Source organism: Aquarana catesbeiana, linkage group LG03 (assembly GCF_042186555.1).
Source record: "Aquarana catesbeiana isolate 2022-GZ linkage group LG03, ASM4218655v1, whole genome shotgun sequence".
Taxonomy (NCBI): Eukaryota; Metazoa; Chordata; class Amphibia; order Anura; family Ranidae; genus Aquarana; species Aquarana catesbeiana.
Window position 1 is genome coordinate 654,575,860 of NC_133326.1, and position 22,938 is coordinate 654,598,797.

Below are 22,938 nucleotides of genomic sequence, written 5' to 3' on the forward strand. Positions count from 1 at the left end.
ATAATCACACTGTACAGTATAAAAATACTAAGTATTTATCCAATGGTAACTGTATGATGATTATAAATATTGTACTCTGATAATAAACACACAACACAGATTTGTATAAAGAGAATTTAATACTCTGCTCCCAGAGCACTACATGTGTTTTTTGGGGAGAGGCGGTATATTAGTGATACCCTGAAACTAGAGTGGTGTCATGCTTAGTACTGGTTTATATTGCAGCATTCTCAATGCTTTTGTGAGAATATGAAAAGACAAATGTCCAGGGAGATAGAATGAGGCTGAGACACATACACAGACAATAAGGAGATCGGAGTGAGATGTACATATTGTTTGGGTCCCCAAATTCCAGAAACAATAAATAAGCCCTCCACAAAAAAAAAAAAAAAAAAAAAAATATAAAGGGTGGGGATGACAGGAGGTTTTTGGAAGGGTAAAACCTGATCTGTCTGAGGGAGGTCATCTGTCTTGCTTGCCTCTGTAGTGTTCATGAACCGGCGTGGGGGTAACCACCCCGCATCCCAACCCCTCACTTCCCACTTGGAGGTTTGTACGGTTCCAGTAGAAGGTTAGAGAATGTGTTCACGTTTTCTGCTCCCCTAACTTCATGCGGGAGAAGAGGGAGCTTCACGATGTGGAAATCTTCATACAGGTCCTCCATCTTAGATAGAATTAGAGAATGTTACAGAATGGGAAAAAAAAAAAAAAAAAAAAAAAAAAAAAAAAAAAAAAAAGGGATGAGAGAGATGGTAAGAGATACAGGGAGGAAGAAGCAGAAATATGTTCTGCCAGTGGTAACACCTTAAATTAGTCTCGCATTTGAATACAGACATCTGAATGATTTGTTTATTTTATTTTTTGCCGTTCTGTTGCATTTTGTTTCCCTTATAATATGCATTGATGCTGCATCAGGTGTATCACTTTATGTTCTGATGACCGGATTCCCTGCTGTGTGTGGGCTGCACCGTCCAGTCACTTGTTTTGATTGGTAGATGACTCCTACATATACAGAGTATATATAGCTGGTCTGGCATTAGCTATGATTAAGCACCCATTTGTGGTGTGAAACATATAAGCCTTGCCTTGTCCTGTTCCTCTGAGATCGATGTGACATGCCAAATCACTGACAATGGCACCGTCCTAATCAGTGTGACGGACGCAGACCTTGCGGCGCCACACCAGATTCCCAAAAGTAGTTCCTGTACTACTTTTGGCGACTTCGGGGGCAATTGGAAAAGACATCTGTGCATGAACCCGCACCCCCCCACCCCCTCCCCGCCCCAAAGTCAGACTGCATTGCCAGTTTGAAATCGTTCAGTTCCATGTGCAAGTTCAGCTGAACTCACACGATTTCAAACCCACATCAGTGTGAACTTGGGCTAAAAGTCAGCAGCTACAAATAAACGGAAACTTACCTGTCCAAGGATCCAGCTTTGTCCTCTCCCGAACCGATGCTTCAATCGGCTTTGGGTCCAGGCACCGGCATCTTGACTTGCAGCTTCAAAACCGGTCTCCCACTGTGCCACGCTACGCTTTTGTGAATGGTCCCGCAGTCTTCCGGGACCTGTGATGTGTACTAAAAGCCTAGGGGGAGGGTCCAAGTTTCACTCAGATCGCAGTGGCGATCTGACCAGAAATGGGAGCAGTTACCTGTCACAACTAGGCACAAGAGCCCTCCAAAAAGTGCCAAATGTGGCAGAGGCTGAGAGAAGTGGAACTTCTTCTTTTGGGTGAGGTTACGCTTTAATAAAAATCTGCACACATTGGTGTCTTTTACATATAGGTTTAAATACATGGTAGCACAGAATGCCTGATTAGCCTCAACCACTTAATCCTTTTACCTCATACACCCCCCCCCCCACCATTCACGCAACTGCACATTATTCTTTTTTTTTTTCAATACCTTTTTGGGAAAACTTTCCTGCAAAACCAGATTTCACACCAAGGCTAGCATGACGTCTCCCTGCTGCCCAAGGCCTTCTAGGATACTCGTGCCCGACATCTCAGGAGGCCACAGGGTGATGTACAGCACATGCGCGCATCACGTCATCAGTGGGCTTGCTGCAACTACCAGGAAGAGACAGCCAGCTCCCAGATGACGCAAGAGAGGACAGGGTGAACAGCAGCAAAATAGTTGGTTACTCCAGAGCAAAACTGGATTCGCTGGGTGCGAACGCAAGTTTACGAAAAGCAAATCCAACATGGTGTGATTGAAGCCTCAGGCTGGGTTCACATTATTGCGAATTACATTCAGATTTCTCCACATCCAATTCGCATAACATGAGATTGTGACCGGCTCTCTATGGAGCCAGTTCACACAGCTTCGCAGCAGCTCCATGGCAAATTGCACAGGAGTCCTGTGCATCTTTTGGTCCATTCAGGTCCAAATTCAGCCCAAAATTTGGACTGAAATTGGACCTGAAACTGTAAAAGGAGACGCACCTGACTCCTGCTGAGCCGCTGCTTTCACCAGTGTGAATCCAGCTTTAGTAGAGGTTTCTTTTAATACCAGGAAGGTCCTCCTCCTCCCTAATAACTTTACTCCTCATTTATGCAAATAATCTCCACCTTCTCATTTTTCCTATGTAATTTTATGTACTTCCAATACCAGGATACTCCACCCGGTTTCAGAGATATCCAAGGTTTCTCTACCCCACCCATATTTATCCTGGCAGCTCCATCCACTCTACAAACCAGAATACTCATCCGATCTACCTTTTAATACAAGACAGTTCCAACACCTTCCTATTATTACCAGCAAAATTCCACCCTTTGGCCAATTAATTGTTGAGCTCTAACCCTTTCATTACCTTTTAGACCGCTCCCTCTCCCTGCTGCACACACATTTCCCAATTATTACCAAGGAGCACTCCCTTCAACTATAATAGATTCCCCCCTTACTACCCCCCCACCCCCATCATTGGCATACCTGGTCAAGGTATTTTGACTGGATCTTGTGTCGGGCTTCACACATCCTGCATGGCTTCTCAGGTTCAGGAAACACCAGCTGGTTCACTATGATGTTATGAGTGTCTATTTTACATTTCGCCAACTCCTGGATCAATCGCTCTGTCTCATACAGGGACAGGAACTCGGCAATACAAACGCAGATAAACGTCGTCTGCTCCTGTATGGAGGGATATCATACCAGCTCCGTCAGCAATATTATGCTATTATTTATCAATGTGTATAGCAATAGAGATAAAGAAATAAAACCTTAAAAATTCCTACTTAAAAAAAAAAAAAAAAAATAATAATAAGCTTAGATTTTTCCTAAACATTAAAAAAAAAAAAAAGGTGTACAATACTGCATTTGTCTATTTCGCATTATACCTAAATAAATGTCTTCAAAATATATTACTAAGCTCTAATATATGTACTGTAATGGGGGTAATTTACTAAAGCTAAAGAGTGCAAAATTTGGTGCACTTGTGCATAGAAACCAATCGGCTTCCAAGTTTTATTGCCAAAGCCTAATTGAACAAGCTGAAGTTAGAAGCCGATTGGCTACCATGCACAGCTGCACCAGATTCTGAGTGCTCCAGTTTTAGTAAATCTCCCCCAATGTGGATGTACATACAGTGAGGGGAAAAAAGTATTTGATCCCCTGCTGATTTTGTATGTTTGCCCACTGACAAATAAATGATCAGTCTATAATTTTAATGGAAGGTTTATTTTAACAGTGAGACAGAATAACAAAAATATCCAGAAAAATGCATTTCAATAAAGTTATAAATGGATTTGCATTTTAATGAGTGAAATAAGTATTTGAACCCCTATCAGCAAGTTTTTTGGCTCCCAGGTGCCTTCTATACAGGTAACGAGCTGAGATTAGGAGTACCCTCTTAAAGGGAGTGCTAAAAAAAACCCCAGCTTGTTACCTGTATAAAACACACCGGTCCACAGAAGCAATCAATCAGATTCCAATCTCTTCACCATGGCCAAAGAGCTGTCCAAGGATGTCAGGGACAAAAATTGTAGACCTACACAAGGCTGGAATGGGCTACAAGACCATCACCAAGCAGCTTGGTGAGAGGGTGACAACAGTTGGTGCGATTATTCGCAAAATGGAAGAAACACAAAATAACTGTCAATAGCCCTTGGTCTGAGGCTCCATGATGGATCTCACCTCGTTGAGTTTCAATGATCATGAGAACGGTGAAGAATCAGCCCAGAACTACACAGGAGACTACAGTCACCAAGAAAACAATTGGTAACACACTACGCTGTGAAGGACTGAAGTCCTGCAGCGCCCACAAGGTCCCCCTGCTCAAGAAGACCCATGTACAGGACCATCTGAAATTTGCTAATGAACTGGGTGAAAGTGTGGTCAGATGAGCCCAAAATCAAGTTCTTTGGCATCAACTCAACTGCTAAGGGGACAGGACAACTTCAGAGCATCAAAGAGACGATGGACCAGCGGGGCCATGTACCATCAAATCTTGGGTGAGAACCTCCTTCCCTCAGCCAGGGCATTGAAAATGGGTCCTGGATGGGTATTCCAGCAGAACAATGGCCCAAAACACACGGTTAAGACAACAAAGGAGTGGCTCAAGAAGAAGCACATTAAGGTCCTGGAGTGGCCTAGCCAGTCTCCAGACCTTAATCCCATAGAAAATATGTGGAGGGAGCTAAAGGTTCGAGTTAACAAAACGTCAGCCTCGAAACCTTAATGACTTGGAGAGGTTCTGCAAAGAGGAGTGGGACAAAATCCCTGTGCAATGTGTGCAAACCTGGTGGCCAACTACAAGAAACGTCTGACCTCTACGATTGCCAACAAGGGTTTTGCCACCAAGTGCCAAGTCATGTTTTGCGAAGGGGTCAAATACTTATTTCACTCACTAAAATGCAAATCAATTTATAACTTTTTTAAATGTGTTTTTCTGGATTTTTAAAAATGTTTATTCTGTCTGTCTCTCACTGTTAAAATAATCCTACCTTTAAAATTATAAAGCATTAAAATCATTAAAGCAGAAGTACATCCAAAGCTCATTTGTGTGGATCACAGGAGTGCAGGTTGTTCTGGACTTCTGTGACCCGCTTAAATCACAGAGCTGGTCCAAGCTTTGGAAAGATTGCAACACTATGGTCGGGATCAGCCCACAACCCTGGACCGGCATCTGGCTCAGCCTCTCAGGGAGAGGCTGAGCCAGCCACTCCCACCCCTTCTACAGTATAGCGTTCCAGTGAGCGTGGGGGACGGTGAGCGGAGCAGACAGCGGTAAATGACAGTCATCAGCTCTCTGCTCACACAGCTCTGAGAACTGAGCGATCAGCGCTCTTTGATCACTCGGTTCTCTGTCTTAGAGCCAGTGGGGGAGTACGATTCTTAAAAAAAAAAAAAAAAAACACACCCACACTTTGTTGAACCCACAGATTTTTTATGATGCATCTTACACTCAAAATCCTCAAATGGTAAAGTATCCTTAAAAACACTGCTGTACACATTTAAATACGGTAAAAGCTTGTATTCCACTGTCCTGTAAGCAGGCAACAGCACCACCCATAAGCCTGTGGTTCGCCATAGTGAATGAAACTCACCAAAATGGAAATGGCTTGTAGCAACAGCTAACCATCGGGAAGAACGCTGCCATAAAGCGTGCTTCCGATGGACCGAGTTTAGTTGCTCTTTGGACTACCCAGAAATCGTAGGTTCACAGACATAGTTCAACATCCCGTATACTTTTGATGATTCAGGCCAGTTCTTTCCTCCCACAAAGCATCCAGATATTGCACACCCCCTACCACCTCTCCCTTCATAACAGATATCCACTCCCTCCCCTGATTTCCTCTTCCTTTCTGGCCTATTTGTTGGTCTTTCTACTTTCTTGGTATGTATGAGAGGGCCCTCAACTTGGTCCAGGTGTATGCCTAGTAGCATTATGCCCGAGGATTCTTCTTCTTCTTCTTGAGCTACCTCAGGTACCATGAGCTACATACTCTTTTAGCTCCACTGACTATAGCCTAGGCCAGCGATGGCAAACCTTGGCACCCCAGATGTTTTGGAACTTCATTTCCCATGATGCTCATCTAAACTGCAGAGTGCATGAGCATCATGGGAACTTCCGCTTTTCAGAATCCTCCCCCCCTTCCGGTGTCACATCTGGCACCTTTCAGGGGGGAGGAGATACCTGTCTAATCCAGGTATTTGCTCCTACTTCCAAGCATAGATAGCCGTAGTATCTGTGGATATCTACGCCATGTATGGTGCCTCCTCCGTCCCCCCCCCGCTGTCTTCTGGGAGACACAAAGGTCCCAGAAGACAGCAGGGACCAGTGAGATCGCGCATGCAGAGTAGAGAACCAGGCTGTGAAGCTGCAAGGCTTCACTTCCTGATTCCCTTACCAAAGGTGGTGGGCCTCCACCCGAGAGCCGAGGGACAGATCGGCTTCGGGTGCCAACATCGCGGGCGCCCTGGACAGGTAAGTGTCCATATTTTTAAAGTCTGCAGCTGCAGTATTCCTAGCTGCTGACTTTGGCGGAACTCCGCTTTAAGCTGAATTTGTATGCAAGTTGGATCAGGTATATTTTTTAGGTGCAACTCCAGCTAAAAAAAATAATTTTGACGTTTGAGATAGCATAGGGAAGGGTTAACACCCCTGTAATGTTTGTTTTGCTGTCTGTGCCCCTGTTCAGAAGATTTGACCTCACTTTATGTCCGTGACAATTGAATTTTGAAAATTTTGGGTTGTTGTGGAAACAAGGATTGGTGATAAAGCTTCAACGGAGACACCTTTTTCCCCATAATAACTCTTACAGGAAAGAATTTCCCTTCCTAGGGGGAGATTTCCTCTCACTTCCTGTTGTCTCGCTCAATTTGTAAGTATGTATGTAGGTTGGATGTATGTAACTCGGTGACTGCCTGTACTGCATTTTGGCACTGGATTTGTTGAGCAGCTCATCTCCTACTTGTTCTTACTGAAATTTATAAAAGATAAAAAAAAACAAAAAAAACTGCTGTACATATTTGCTGAAGATAATTAAGAACACTTTTCAAAGTTGAAGCCCACCCTAAAACTATAATCCCTGCATCTACAGACATCCACAATCTAACATTAACCTATCTAGCCCTGTAAAGAAGAACGTCAGTATACATAACTTTTCTGTAGCCAATCCAACCCGATCCCGCGCTGAGCTGTCAGCCATGGCTTCGCTGTGGAGTTGGGTGCAGAGGACACGTCCGGCAACGGAAGCCCCATAGTAACTCTACGGGTGACATCACTCCCCATTCATTTCACAGCTGTTGTCGGCTGTCTCCTCTGCAGAGCTTCCGCCGCTGAAGATCTGGTCGAATCGACTTTGAAAAGGTATGTTTACCGATTTCTTCTTTACAAGGCTAGATAGGTTAGTACTAGAATGTGGATGTCTAGATGCGGGGGTTTTAGTTTTAGGGTGGACTTACACTTTAACCATGACCTCAATCATAGTGGCCACTGCTACAGATCTCACCGGGTCTTTAAACTGTTCGCTGACTGATCGGATGACGGGGAGAGTCTCTTCTAACTTGGAAGCAAGCTGGTCGGCGTTCATGTCCCCAAGTCCCAGCATGTTGCACATCTGAAGAGCAGAAAGACAAAGTAGGAGAAAAGAGTGGAATGTTGGGATTAAAGTGAAACATTAATGGTCCCAGGTCAATTTCATTTTGTTTCGGAAACGTCAAAGCCAAAATTTCTGATTATCATTTTTCATTAGTAACAAAAATCTTGAAATTAAAAACACAAAAGCATAACAAATAGTTTGCATGACCACTACCATTCCTCAGCATGTAACAGCTGCACAGTTTTGAACCAAAGAAAGAATTCTCAGCACATGGAATGCAAGAAGAGCTTACCCTGCTGCGTTTTAATGTAACTATTAGCAGATGTGGTGAAGAGGGTAAGCATATGCTCATTTCTTGTGATGGAGTACAGTACTGTGATTTAAAGGGGTATTGAAGTCAATCATTGAAAAACCACTGACAGGCAAGAATTTTATAACAGAAGAGACCCTAGTTGTCTCTTCTGTCATAAACGCCTGTCCCAGCCTGTTAGCTGTAATGCAATCTGAGTGGTACATGTGCCACATTTATGGGACCCGCTCTGTACCAAGATGCAGTGAATCCTGTGTGCATATGCAGGAGTAATGTCATCACAGCCTGGCCAATCAATTGACCTGAGCGAGTGAACCTGGAAGGAAAACCAGGGGCGAAGATAGAAGCACCTGGGAACAGCTGCAGCAGTGACAGCACAGCTGGTATGATAGGTCAGTCTGCCATGATGTGTTAATATGCAATAAGAAATAAACCTCCTGTGGGCCCATTAAGAAAAAAAAAAAAAAAAATTATGAAGAGTTTAATACCACTTTATTTAAACTTATTTAATATAGCCTAGTGAATGAAGAGGGGGGTCTCACCTGGGATATGAAGGGGCTGATCTGGTTTTTAATCTGCATCAACCTTCCCAGACCTCGCTCCACAATGGTTGGAAAGTTGAGGAGTCGCAACGTGTGCCCTGTAGGAGCCGTGTCAAAGACCACTACTGAGAAATTCATTCCTTTTACCAGCCTGAGAGGAACAGAGCAAACAGCATTTGTCACAAACCCACAAAAACGGACAGTAAAAACAAATTAATGAGGGCGCAGCATGCCTATTACACAGTGGACGGCCAAAAAAAAGACATCCTGACTTCACTTGCTGCATTTTTGATTCAGGTTTTTGTATTCAAGCCCATTTCCCTCTGGATCACCCAGAGTCTAATCTAGCTAGTACTCCAAGTCATGACTCCTAATTCAAGATTAACAACAAGAATACAAATGTCCACTGGCTTCCTGAGAACACACAATGTGTGCAAAACGCGTTGAGGTGCAGCAGCATGACACGATCCAGACGTCAGATCCGGCATCTCCCGATACGTCACTTCCTGTAATTGGAACGCACTCCGGCCCAAACTGTGGGAACGGTGGTGTATATTGCTGTGAACGATCGCTGGATCAACTAGGTGCCAATTCAGAGGGCACCATCAAAATGTGAGTAAACCATTTTGTTATTAATACAAAGATTTTATCTTATTAAACATGTTGCACAACAATGGCTTCTCTTGTGTCTTTTTGGCATCTTGTTGAGGAACCAACTGAAACTCCTGGGAGTATATGCTGTAATACCCATGACCATTGGAGGAAACTAAGCAGCATAAACCTCTTTGGGGTCTTAGAGTTCTGGTGAGTGTACCTGTATGGTGGTGGGAAGAGCAAATCACAGTTTTGATCACTTGTGAAAGCAAAAGTTAGTGTGTATTACAGCATTATTTTATATGGACTGACACCTGTGGTGAACACCAAATGAATTAATGAAACTGGCACTTTCAATTAAATTGGATTAATTTATGTAGATTATATGTAGTGCAGCTCTTTCTATACATTTATTTTCAATTCAGGGTTAAGCCTCACCCTCTCCAGGCACTACTCCCAGCAACCAGCTGTTCATTTGGAGTGTGTACGGTGGTGAGGGGGGGTACTTTCAATTTTTTTTTTAATTATTATTTTATTTAATTTTTTACACTTTATTTGTTTTTTTTAATTAAAAACATATTGCCATCACATGGAGGCAAACAACCCCCCTATATGATATAGCATTGGCATGTGACAGGTCCTGTTTATGGAGACATCAGGTGTCTCCCAATGTCTTATCTGCCCTCACAAGTAGTAAATGATTAGCTGCATCCTTGGTTACAGTAGCTGAGGAATGGCAGCTGTGAACCTGGTAGTGACGTAATATGTTGCTTCGGGGATCATTAGTCTTAATGGGGATCAGGGAACACCTTCACTTCCTGCTCTCAAAGTTACTGCAGTTTACCATAGTCCTGGGCTCTTCCGAGGAACAGGAGAGCCAAAGAACCACTGCGAACAAGAACGGGGAAGGGTTGGGGGGCTGGGGGAGATGGCACCTGTGGAGCCCTGTAAGATTGATCACTTGTGATCACCAAAAAGCCAACAGTCAGCCGTAAAAATCAATACCAAGCTCAAGGCTTTAGCAGTGATGAGGGGGGCGTGTCCTGATGCGAGCAGCGGTGGACGTTTTGGAGAGGAGCTCTGGGGATCCCAATCTAAATCCTGTGCCATCCGTGCACCTACCTACCTGGTGAGCGTAGATATTCTCCCAGCCAGTCGCTCGCCATCCCCTGCCTTGATCTGAGCTGCAAAAGTGCAGCGATTCTGTCCGCTGGCTGCATACTACAGGCCGTCATAGGCTCCACGGACTCGCGGAAGCCACCATTTTACCAGCCTCCATCCCACCGGTCTGCTTTGAGCCTCATCCACCCCGGATCCCGGCACACAGACCTGACATCCTCCTCCATCTGCTCATCTCACTACCGCAGTAGAGGGGGCTGCTTGGCTGAATCTGCCTGTCTGAACCGACTGCGGGCTCCTGGGGCCTTGTGACCACCGCCATCTTGGCTGATCCTGCATATCCTGGGGGGTATTCTAACAGGGTACAGACTACTCTCCTGCATTGCGGTCTCCTCCCGATGCATAACCCCTGCAGATGTCATAAAAAAAAGGAATACCAAATCTAACAAAGCTGTCACACCACTTCAGCTGCCACAGACCACTTCTCAGTGGCCTGACGCCGTCTTGGGTGGGAGTCTCCAAGCCTTGCTGGCTGAGTTGGAAATTAATCCCAGGGAGGTCCCAATGGTGACGGAATCAGCCCCTTTGCCTCAAGACAGCACAGCCATGATCCTCGCCACCATTGAGCAGAGCAGGACCTTGCTGCTGGTGCGCATAGATCACCTTGCAGAAGAGTGCAATCTTAAATCTTATATGAAACGACCTAGGCAAAATAAGGGGGGGGGGGCTGACCGAGACCAGAGTATCTGCCACAGAAGATCTTACCGCCACCATGTCACCTCCATAGCAAATTTGTAGCACACAGTACAGATGCTTATTGCAAAATCAGATGATGCTGAAAATCGGCTGAGTCGCAATAAATGTTAGAGTCCTGGGTCTCCCTGAGGGGGACGAAGGGGTATCGCCCAGCAGAGTTCACGGAGGGGTTCTTTAAAAGCCTGCTGGATCTTACGGATGTCCCCCCCCCCCCGCTTATGTGGTTGAGAGAGCTCACCGGCTACCCACAGGCCGAGCCATCCCTGGGACCAATCCCAGACCTTTCTTAGTCCACCTTCTCAACTACAGAGACAGAGACAGGATCTTTTCTGAAGCCCACAAACACCCCACACTCAAATACGGCTGATTTGCAGAGGAAGAGGAAAACCTTCAATGATGTCCGTAAAAGGCTCTGGGATAAAAATATTAAATACAGCATACTTTACCCCAGCCGCGTCCGTGTCAAGCATGAAGGAATGGTTTGTTTCTTTGATACCCCTGTGGATTCTGACGACTGTCTTACTGCCTTGCACTAACAAAATCTTATCCCTTATATTCACCAGATGCATGGATCTTCCATATCCTGGATTTGCCTTATCCTACTATATTTTCTGCAAACACCGGAGCTACCTCATGTGCAAAGTTGAGATTGCTTCACACTTACCCCCTCACGGTTTATCTTCATATAGAACAACAGAGGTTGCTGAACGGCTGTTCTCCATCTACCTGGAGTAACTTCAAAAAGAAGATGATCTAGTTAGAGTTCAGGGTATTAAACTGACTGGAACTGTTGTTGAGGTTTCCTGTCAGTAGAGAGTTCAGCTCACTGCTGGTTATAGGGTGGTAAGCCGATGAGGTCCCCACCTATGACCAGTAGTGTGTTTATAGTTTATTTTATTGCTGTTTTTATGCTGTGTACGCTATATATTCACCGGCCAACTGGCTCTTTTGGTATGACATGTTACTTGGGATCATCTCCAGTGTGGCCCTGTTCTGCACTCTGTCTCCAAATAGGCCTCACTTATGTGTATTACCTAGCTACTTGGTATGGAACTGAAACTTGTATCTTGGAATGTCTGGGGCTTAGATGACAAAATTAAGAGAGCTTTGATGTTTAAGTACCTGAGCCACGATAAGCCCCATATCTTGTTCCTACAGGTGGCGCATCTTCTTGGCAACAAGATCCTTGCTATTCATAGGCCCTGGATACAACAGTCATTCCATGCAACCTATTCTAGCTACGCAAAGGGAGTGGCTATACTACTAAATTCCTTCCGTATAAAGGTTCTACACCTGGTGACTGACCCAGAAGGTTGTTATATTATACTGTTGTTGAAAATTAAAACGATTGTGTATGCTATGGTCAATGTACATGCTCCTCCTCCTTTCAACCAGCAGGTCTTGTACGCCGTGTATGAAAAGTTAGCCACACAATTCTCCAGACTTTATATACAGTTGCAATAAAAAGTATGTGAACCACATACATAGACAATCATAGTCTGCTTAAACTAAATAACACACAAAGAATTAAATGTTACCAATTTTTTATTGAACACACCATGTACACATTCACAGTGCAGGTGGAAAAAGTATGTGAACCCTTGGATTTAATAACTGGTTGAACCTCCTTTGGCAGCAATAACTTCAACCAAACATTTCCTGTAGTTGCAGATCAGATTGAGGCCACTCCAGAAGGCGTATTTTCTTCTGTTTAAGCCATTCTGTTGTTGATTTACTTCTATGCTTTGGGTCGTTGTTCTGTTGCAACACCCATCTTCTGTTGAGCTTCAGCTGGTGGACAGATGGCCTTAAGTTCTCCTGCAAAATGTCTTGATAAACTTGGGAATTCATTTTTCCTTCGATGATAGCAATCGGTCCAGGCCCTGACACAGCAAAGCAGCCCCAGACCATGATGCCCCCACCACCATACTTCACAGTTGGGATGAGGTTTTGATGTTGGTGTGCTGTACCTCTTTTTTCTCCACACAGAGTTGTGTGTTTCTTCCAAACAACCCAACTTTGGTTTCATCTGTTCACAGAATATTTTGCCAGTACTGCTGTGGAACATCCAGGTGCTCTTGTGCAAACTGTAAACGTGCAGCAATGTTTTTTTTGGGCAGCAGTGGCTTCCTCTGTGGTATCCTCCCATGAAATCCATTCTTGTTTAGTGTTTTACGTATCATAGATTCGCTAACAGGGATGTTAGCATATGCCAGAGACTTTTGTAAGTCTTTAGCTGTCATCTTTACAGGAAGCCCACTCCTAGGGAGAGTAGCAGCAGTGCTGAACTTTCTCCATTTATAGACAATTTGTCTTACCGTGGACTGATGAACAGCAAGGCTTTTGGAGATACTTTTATAACCCTTTCCAGCTTTATGCAAGTCAACAATTCTTAATCGTAGGTCTTCTGAGAGCTCTTTTGTGCGAGGCATTATTCACATTAGCCAATGCTTCTTGTGAAAAGCAAACCCAGAACTGGTGTGTTTTTTATAGGGCAGGGCAGCTGTAACAAACACCTCCAATCTCATCTCATTGACTGGACTGCAGTTGGCTGACACCTCACTCCAATTAGCTCTTGGAGAGCTCATTAGTCTAGGGGTTCACATACTTTTTCCACCTGTACTGTGAATGTTTACATGGTGTGTTCAATAAAAACATGGTAACATTTAATTCTTTGTGTGTTATTAGTTTAAGCAGACTGTGATTGTCTATTGTTGTGACTTAGATGAAGATCAGATCACATTTTATGACCAATTTGTGCAGAAAGCCATATCATTCCAAAAGGGTTCACATACTTTTTATTGCAACTGTAGCTGGGGATTTTAACTCCACCCTCGATCCATCTCTGGACTTGTCTAATCCTAATAGACTAACACGCCTGATTTACTTCAATGGGCACAAGCCTTTACCTATACTGAAATTTGGAGTTGGAAGCACCAGACCACTAGGTCCTACTCCTTCCACTCATGTCAGGATCCAATATTGTTCTGGTCTTTGGCAACGCCTGTGCTCTAGCGACAGTGCAGGAAGTCTCGTATTTGCCTGCGGACCTCTCTGATCATGCACCTCTGGGAGGTCACCTTGGCGTTGACGGAGAACAGGGAACAGAGGTGCTGGCGTTTGGCAACTAAGTGGTTGCAGGATCCTAAGGTTGAAGAGATGGTCTCTTCCAAATTGCAACAGTGCTGGAAATTAAATGAAGGCTCCACCTCGCCTCCTGTGGTATAGGAAGCCTTTAAGCCACCGCCAGGGGAGAGTACATCTTAGCTATTAAAGCGGTCTGCTTTGAGATGTCCTCTCAAGTTCAACAACTTGAAGATGGTGAATCTAAGACAGCAGAGATTTTTTTTCTGACTCTCCAACTCCGTATCATTTCAGTCAGTTAGCTGATGTGAGAAAAGCTTATCTCTACATCTTGCTTGTCCTGACCTCCAGAAATATTTTCTGGCTGCTATGTTGTCGCACGCACTTAATTGGTTAATTTAAGATGAGTCTAATGAGGCAGTGGTTCTGGAGGCAGCCTGCCTGGGCTTTTACGAAGTGTTGCGAAACCTGATCTATCGTGTGCCCTGTGCAACTTTTCCCCTGACAATGGCTATGAAAGCTGTTGTGAGAGCATGGCTAGTAGCCAATTCCCTATGCCCTATACCCCCTGGACATATTTCACCACATAATCCTCTTTGGTATAATCCGAAGCTGTCGGAGTTTATGTCAATACCTGATCCCAGTCTGTGGGCACTCAAAGGTATTAAATACGCGGACCAAATATGTACTGGGGGCCAACTACAAACATTTGATGATCTAAAACAAAGATACAACCTCCCTAACTCACATTTGTTAGGTTTTCTGCAACTTAGTCATGCCTTCAATACTCAATTTGATAATTCCCAAATGGCCCTCTATACATCAACTCTGGAAGATTTTCTAAGGGACGAATCCATGTCCAAGCCCTTGTCCAGCATCTATAAAATGTTACTGTCCAACGTGCACACGGGACTAGAAGCTCTAAAAGCTAAATGGGTGGGGGACTTCCCTGAAGTGGACACGGAAGAGTGGGAACACCTCTGGGAGTGCTCCTTCTCACAACTGGTCCAGTTCAAAATTGCACATAGCGTGTATTTTACACCCGTGCCCCTACACAAAATATACCCATCTATTCCAGATTCCTGCTGGAGGTGTGCCACACCTGAAGCGGACTTTATACATATTTTTTGTAGCTGTTCCCTGGTCGAGACCTTTTGGAATGATGTTACCACAATTTATTCGGACAGTCACTACGGTTCAGATTCCACTGAAGGTGGAAGTATTTCTGCTGGGGCTTGTAGCTCCTCTGGCTCCTAGTCGGGCAGTTAGAACCCTATTGGGGACACTAATTTATTATGCATGCAAGGCCATCATCATGAGGGAAGTCCTCCTCTGCACCATCAATTAACTTATGGAAACGTTTGGTCGATTCAGCCCTACCATTATACAAAACCACTTACCTGTCTAGAGGTTGTGCCAAGAAATTTCATAAAAAGTGTGGAAAATTTGGGTGGAATCCTCTTATACTAATGCTGATTCTTCGGATGACTAGTTAGCACTTAGATATGTAATTAACTGTGGATATTGTTATAGAACTCTGCATTTATGCTTCATTCGAGGGAGTTATTCCTGATACATAAGATATAGGAGAGGGTGTATTTTCATCAATTCCCAAGTTAGCTCTGTATGTTTGAGAGGGGGAGTGACCAATAAGAATCCTAATATTTCAGCCTGCACGGCGGTTAGAGCATACCAACTTTTTACTAGATTAGAGTGCCTTGATTTTAGCTAGGTTGTTTTCATTGTGCTTTTGTTTTTTGTTATGCATTCAAGCCTAGGTATGCCCAATAGGCTCTGTTATGTACTGTTAAATTGAAAACCCGCAATAAAAAAAGAATTAAAAAAAACAAAAACATATGGTCCTCTTTATTTCAATGTCCCCTCAGTCGCTGCCTTTGTAAGGGTAAGGGTAATGTCTAGTATAAAGACAGCTGACAACTAGGTCTCTGTTTTTTTTGCTCACCTCATCACCTCTGCATAACTCATAGCCTCATCTATTCCAGGAAAGGCGCTCATGGCTTCCTGCATCATCTTCTTGCCCATGCTAAGCATGTTGTCCTCCTCAAATATCTCATCCGGTAGCTCAGCAACTCCCAGGCTGGGATCAATCTCCTGCATACACATGACACAATGAGTTATACAAATGTTCTTCCCAGGTAGAAAATAGGGGAACAGAATTATTTTAACCAAAATAACAAAAAGTGGATAAAAGCAGACATATTTTTTTAATTTTAAAAAGAGAAAGAATTGTTGCTGTCCTCTTCTGCTACTAATCTGATAAGTCTAATGTCATTAATCTGACACTACTAATTCATCATTTAGAGCGATGATTGCAGGGAGATATTCATGAACAAAATGCTGACCGGCCTTCTGGTACTTCCTGGTGGAAGGGTACCCTTCACACTCCATAGGAGACTGACAGAACAGAGAAGGCCCTGAAAAGATTCGGGCAATGTCCATAGCATTGGAATGCTTAGGTTGTCTGATTTTTCAGTAAATATAAACCCCAACTGATTCATATCTGATACTAAGTAAAAACTAAGTCATTTTCCTTCAAAAAAAATACTGCTTTCACTTGTTTAACTCATTATTGAACCTCCGGCAAAGTCACTGAATGGACAGCTCTGTCACCAGTCCAACCATGTCCTCCTCCAGAGACCAAGCACTGATGTTTGTGGTCAAACACAAATCGCAGTCTCCACAAAAGCCGGTGGTCAAACAATGTTCCCAAAAATAAATTACAACAGGTATATTTGTTTTTGGCTGTTAATGCATTTTTATTTCCTACTCAAGGGAAAGATGAAAAATGTGAGACGTGTGCTATACTGTATTCACATTAGACAGGAGAGTCTGCTCACCATAGCAAAGAGATTATCATAGCCGCGCACTTTCGTGGGGACCTTGGAAAACTTCTGGTCAAAGGCATCAGAAATGTTATGGGCAGGGTCTGTGGAAATGATCAGAACACTTTCCCGAATCCGAGACAACTGCACGGCCAGGCTACAGCTGTGGGGCACAGACAAAAGATATTGGTTACTATCCCACCCTCATATCACCCATGTGTGCACCCATGTCATATGATTACATTTATCAAGGCTACATATCCCATCATTCCTAGAGCCAAGCGTGCACACATGCCTTAGCAACCCTGTGTGCCCTTGCATGTGTGTCCCTTGTGCCTCACTATCTTGTGTGCCCTTAGATCTGTGCCCTTGCAAGTATTCCCCATGTGGCCCAGTATCCCTGTGTGCCCTTGCATGTGTGTCCCTTGTGCCTCACTAGCTTGTGTGCCCTTAGATCTGTGCCCTTGCAAGTATTCCCCATGTGGCCCAGTATCCCTTTGTGTCCTTGCATGTGTGTCCCTGCCTGTGTGCCTCAGTATCCCCGCGTGTCCCTGCATGTGTATCAAGTGTGCCTTTCTATTACTTTGTGTTCTTGCATGGGTATTCCTGTGTGTCCTTGTACGTGTGCCTGGGTATTCCTGTGTGTCTTTGTACGTGTGCCTGGATATTCCTGTGTGTCCTTGTATCTATGCCTCAGTATATACTGGCGTTTACATATAAAACTACCATTTCAACAAGAGCGCAACTACAAAATCCTCACCAAATGGTATCGGTGCCCCACTACTTTGCATACTACAGACCTGTTGATCCCCGGCACCTGCTGGAGAGGTTTACAGGCCCTGTGCACCGTTAATCATATCTGGAGTACCTGTCCTCTCAGAACTTCCTTTTGGGATAAAATACTTTGCCTATGTTATGATCTAGTGGGAGACAGAATACACAACTCCCCTCTTATTACTTTGCTCTTGATTCTGACTGGTTCCTATAAGTAAAATAAAAAGGAGCCCTACTCCGACACTCTCACCTCTTCACCTACTGTGATAGCCTCACCAAATGCCCCATCGTTTACTGAGTGGACTTGTGAAATGGATTCTATTTGCCACATGAAAAAAAATGTTTTTCTGGAAAAATAAAATAACTGGCGATTATACATTAACATGGTCAGTCTGGAATCACTTACAACAACCCCACAAGTTTACCTCTTATATCTGATTCACTTACTACCCGAATTGTCATCCTCAGTCAGTGGCTCCGACATGGATATGCCATAGTGCTTGGGCCCTTACCCCTCATTACTTACTCCTTATCACACTTCTTGTGTTTTCTCCCCCCCCCCTTTTTTTTCTTCCTTCCTTTTTATCCACTTTGTGTTTCTGCTTAAGTCTTACTTACTTTCTCGGTTTCATAATATGAGGTCAACCATCCGGTTTCCATCATCCTACTGTTAATTCTATAATACCAAGTAACAATGGTATGGATAGGAGGTACTTATATACTTATCACTTGTTCCAACATTGATGCCGTTCATATCCTTTGTATAGGTTTGCTTTTGACATACAACCTTCTAGCTACTTGATTGTACTGTGCATCCAGAAAGTATTCACAGCGCTTCACTTTTGCCACATTTTGTTATGCTATACCCTTATTCCAAAATGGATTTTCCATCACAATTCTACAAACAATACCCCATAATAACAACGTGAAAGAAGTTGGTTTGAAATCTTTGCAAATTTATAAAAAAAAAAAAAAAAAAAACCCAACGAAAAAAATCCCATGTACATAAGTATTCACAGCCTTTTCTCAGTACTTTGTTGAAGCACCTTTGGCATCAATTACAGCCTCAAGTCTTTTTGAGTATGATGCTACAAGCTTGGCACACCTTTTTTTGGGCAGTTTTTCCCATTCTTCTTTACAGGACCTCTCAAGCTCCATGAGATTGGATGGGGAACGTTAGTGCACAGCCATTTTCAGATCGCTCTAGAGATATTCAATCGGGTTCAAGTCTAGTTCACTCAAGGACATGCACAGAGTTGTCCCATAGCCACTCCTTTGTTATCTTAGCTGTGTGCTTAGGGTCGTTGTCCTGTTGGAAGATGAACTTTCACCCCAGTCTAAGGTCCAGAGCGCTCTGGAGCAGGTTTTCATCAAGGATGTCTCTGTACATTGCTGCGTTCATCTTTCCCTCGATCCTGTCTAGTCTCTCCCAGTTCCTGCCGCTGAAAAACATCTCCACAGCATGAAGCTGCCACCACCATGCTTCACTGTAGGGATGGTATTGGCCAGGTGATGAGTAGTGCCTGGTTTCCTTCAGATATGATGCTTGCCATTCAGGTCAGAGTTCAATCTTTGTTTCATCAGACCAGAAAAATGTGTTTCTCATGGTCTGAGAGACCTTCAGGAGCCTTTTGGTAAACTCCAAGCAGGCTGTCATATTCCTTTTACTGAGGAGTGCCTTCTGTCCGGCCACTCTACCATACAGGCCTGATTGGTGGAGTGCTGAAGAGATGGTTGTTCTTCTGGAAGGTTCTCTTCTCTCCACAGACAGAAAAACACTGGAGCTCTGTCAGAGTGACCATCGGGTTCTTGGTCACCTCCCTGACTAAGGCCCTTCTCCCCCAGTTGCTCAGTTTGGCCGGGCGGCCTGCTCTAGGAAAAGTCCTGTTGGTTCCCAACTTCTTCCATTTATGGATGATGGAGGCCACTGTGCTGCAGAATTTTTTCTGTACCCTTCCCCAGGTCTGTGCCTCAGTACAATCTTGTCTGGGAGGTCTACAGACAATTCCTTGGACTTCATGACTTGGTTTGTGCTCTGACATGCACTACGGGACCTTATATAGACAGGTGTGTGCCTTTCCAAATCATGTCCAATCAACTAAATTTATCATGGGTGGACTGCAATCAAGTTGTAGAAACATCTCAATCACGATCAGTGGAAACATGATGTACCTGAGCTTAATTGAGTGTCATGGCAAAGGCTATAAATACTTTGCTCGTGATTTTTATTTTTTATTTTTAATACATTTGCAAAAATTTCAAACAAACTTCTTTCACTTTGTCTCTATGGGGTATTGTTTGTAGAATTTTGAGGAAAATAATTCATGTACTCCATTTTGAAATAAAGCTGTAACTAGAGCTGCACGATTCTGGCTAAAATGAGAATCACGATTTTTTTGCTTAGAGGATAGATCACGATTCTCTCGCGATTTCCGCGGCGTAACATCATCTTTCACATTAAAACAAAAAAAAAAAAAAAATTGTGCTAACTTTACTGTTTCGTTTTTTTTTTTTTAATTTATTGAGATTTAATTTATAGGAGATTATGGGGTCACACAGTATACGCACACATGTTTCTATTTGCTAAGAAGGTACCGGAGAGGTGGGGCAGCTATAATCTCGAGATTTTTAGACCAAAAGGATGTCGGTAGGGGACATTTCAGAGACAGGATGTAAAATAAACACAGATTTTTACATACTGTCCCTTGTTTTACTGAGGCTGGCAACCTTGATGGGGCCCCCGGGCAGTGCCCGAGTGGCCAAATGGTCAGTCTGCCCCTGATAGAGATAATATATATATATATATATATATATATATATATATATATATATATATATATATATATATATATATATATATAGTTTGGGGGTTCTAGAAAGAAGTGTCAGAAAAAGATTTAGACTTTAAGTGGTTAAACTTCCTGCATTTACACGTTGTTTAAAACTTGGCAGATTGCCCATTTGTTTACACAGAGAAGTTCTATCCCTTTGATCTAAGAAGGAAGTTAGTTACAATGTTTCAAGTTCTAAACTTGGCAGACTGCCCGGATGCTTTCTTTTGACAGCTCGTCAGAGGGGTGAATCGAGATCACGATTTAACGATTAATTGTGCAGCTCTAGCTGTAACATAACAAAATGTGGAAAAAGTGAAGCGTTGTGAATAATGTCCGTATGCACCGTATCTATACAGCCTTAGTTCACTCTCATTTATGAATGAGATGGTCTTGTTTGATTCTCTTTTCACTTTGGAGAGTACCTATGTGTTCTACGTTTCATTATATGACCCATTGTCACTTATGTATCTCTATTACTATTATGATGGTCGCATGTATAGATCACAACCTGCTGTTCTTCCCATTTTATGTATGCAATGTATAAGACTAAATAAAAAGAGATTGAACATAAAAATGTAAAAGGAAGAGGGTCTAATATCAACTTAATTACTTTCTCCCCTCCCTTGCATTGCAGTGATTGGCCGCTCAGGTCCAAGCCTGCATTCTGGGAGGAGGGGAGATGGTCTCATGATCCCCTATAATGACAGTGCTGAGCAGACATGTAGCAGGGGAGTGTTGGTGGATGGGCCTTCAAGAGAACCTGTCTTTGTGAATGAGTATAGGGACAGATTCTACTTCATAAATGATTGGTAGATGCTCAGCAGAAACCCAGTCCCCACATCCACAGGGAGAGGACTACAAGTCCCAACATGGCCTGACCACCCTATATAAGAGGGTCCCCCAATCTCCCTGCATGCCCTGACCACCCCAAATAGGAGGGTCCCCAATCTCCCAGCATCCCCTGACCACCCCAAATAGGAGGGTCCCCAATCTCCCAGCATGCCCTGGCCACCCCATATAGGAGGGTCCCCAATCTCCCTGCATCCCCTGACCACCCCATATAAGAGGGTCCCCCAATCTCCCTGCATACCCTGACCACCCCATATAAGAGGGTCCCCCAATCTCCCTGCATGCCCTGACCACCCCATATAGGAGGGTCCCCAATCTCCCTGCATCCCCTGACCACCCCATATAGGAGGGTCCCCAATCTCCTAGCATACCCTGACCACCCCATATAAGAGGGTCCCCCAATCTCCCTGCATGCCCTGACCACCCCATATAGGAGGGTCCCCAATCTCCCTGCATCCCCTGACCACCCCATATAGGAGGGTCCCCAATCTCCCAGCATGCCCTGACCACCCCATATAAGAGGGTCCCCCAATCTCCCTGCATACCCTGACCACCCCATATAAGAGGGTCCCCCAATCTCCCTGCATCCCCTGACCACCCCATATAGGAGGGTCCCCAATCTCCCAGCATGCCCTGACCACCCCATATAAGAGGGTCCCCCAATCTCCCTGCATACCCTGACCACCCCATATAAGAGGGTCCCCCAATCTCCCTGCATACCCTGACCACCCCATATAAGAGGGTCCCCCAATCTCCCTGCATACCCTGACCACCCCATATAAGAGGGTCCCCCAATCTCCCTGCATGCCCTGACCACCCCATATAAGAGGGTCCCCCAATCTCCCTGCATGCCCTGACCACCCCATATAGGAGGGTCCCCCAATCTCCCAGCATGCCCTGACCACTCCATATAGGAAGGTCCCCCAATCTCCCTGCATGCCCTGACCACCCCATATAGGAGGGTCCCCCAATCTCCCAGCATGCCCTGACCACCCCATATAGGAGGGTCCCCAATCTCCCTGCATCCCCTGACCACCCCATATAGGAAGGTCCCCCAATCTCCCTGCATGCCCTGACCACCCCATATAGGAGGGTCCCCCAATCTCCCAGCATGCCCTGACCACCCCAAATAGGAGGGTCCCCAATCTCCCAGCATGCCCTGACCACTCCATATAGGAAGGTCCCCCAATCTCCCAGCATGCCTTGACCATCAGCTGTCAGTGCACAGATCCCTCAGAATAAGGCCATCAGAGGTTGCTAGGGAAACCCAATCAGACACCCCTCCTACACAGATAGTTTCTCCCACACTCCTCCCCCCATGAGATGCTGAGTTGGTACGGTCCACCTACACCCATCTCCTGCCTGGCCTACGCAGTACAGGCTGCGCCGTTCACCTGCACGTGGTCTTGCCCACTCCTCCCTTCCCTCCTACGAAGATCCAGCGGAGGGAGCGTTGCTCTATCACATTGAGCAGGGTAGGTTCCAGCGGCTCCACGTCTGGGGCATCCTCAAACTCTTCATCTACCGGCGCAGCCATCTTCAGTCAGACTCACGTGACCACAGACAGCCAACCCACACAGGGCCCGCACCACATCACACAGAGAAGGAAGGCCCCGCCTCAGCTGTCACCAATCCCGAAACGTCCCTGGCGCTGATTGGCCGGGAGACACGCCAATCAATGTCAGTCGCTT

The 22,938-nt window shown here is 44.6% G+C and overlaps 1 protein-coding gene across 1 annotated transcript; it reads right to left on the minus strand.

The window, feature by feature from the left end:
- Positions 1-100: 100 nt before the first annotated feature.
- Positions 101-22,868, minus strand: GET3 (guided entry of tail-anchored proteins factor 3, ATPase). Its single transcript, XM_073622718.1, has 7 exons — positions 22,642-22,868; positions 16,806-16,953; positions 15,911-16,059; positions 8,395-8,545; positions 7,453-7,560; positions 2,933-3,130; positions 101-664 (listed from the first exon to the last, which is right to left on the minus strand). Exons 1-7 carry the CDS (start codon positions 22,782-22,784, stop codon positions 533-535), a joined length of 1,029 nt encoding a protein of 342 aa, XP_073478819.1. The 5' UTR covers positions 22,785-22,868; the 3' UTR covers positions 101-532.
- Positions 22,869-22,938: the final 70 nt, after the last annotated feature.

Excerpts from the sequence above, each read along its gene's own strand:
- GET3 (XM_073622718.1), bottom strand. The coding sequence starts at position 22,784 with ATGGCTGCGCCGGTAGATGAAGAGTTTGAGGATGCCCCAGACGTGGAG. Across the intron at positions 16,954-22,641 it reads GTGGGCAAGACCACGTGCAG|CTGTAGCCTGGCCGTGCAGT; the intron begins GTGAACGGCGCA and ends TGTGCCCCACAG. Across the intron at positions 3,131-7,452 it reads GCGAACAGTTTAAAGACCCG|GAGCAGACGACGTTTATCTG; the intron begins GTGAGATCTGTA and ends CCCTCCATACAG.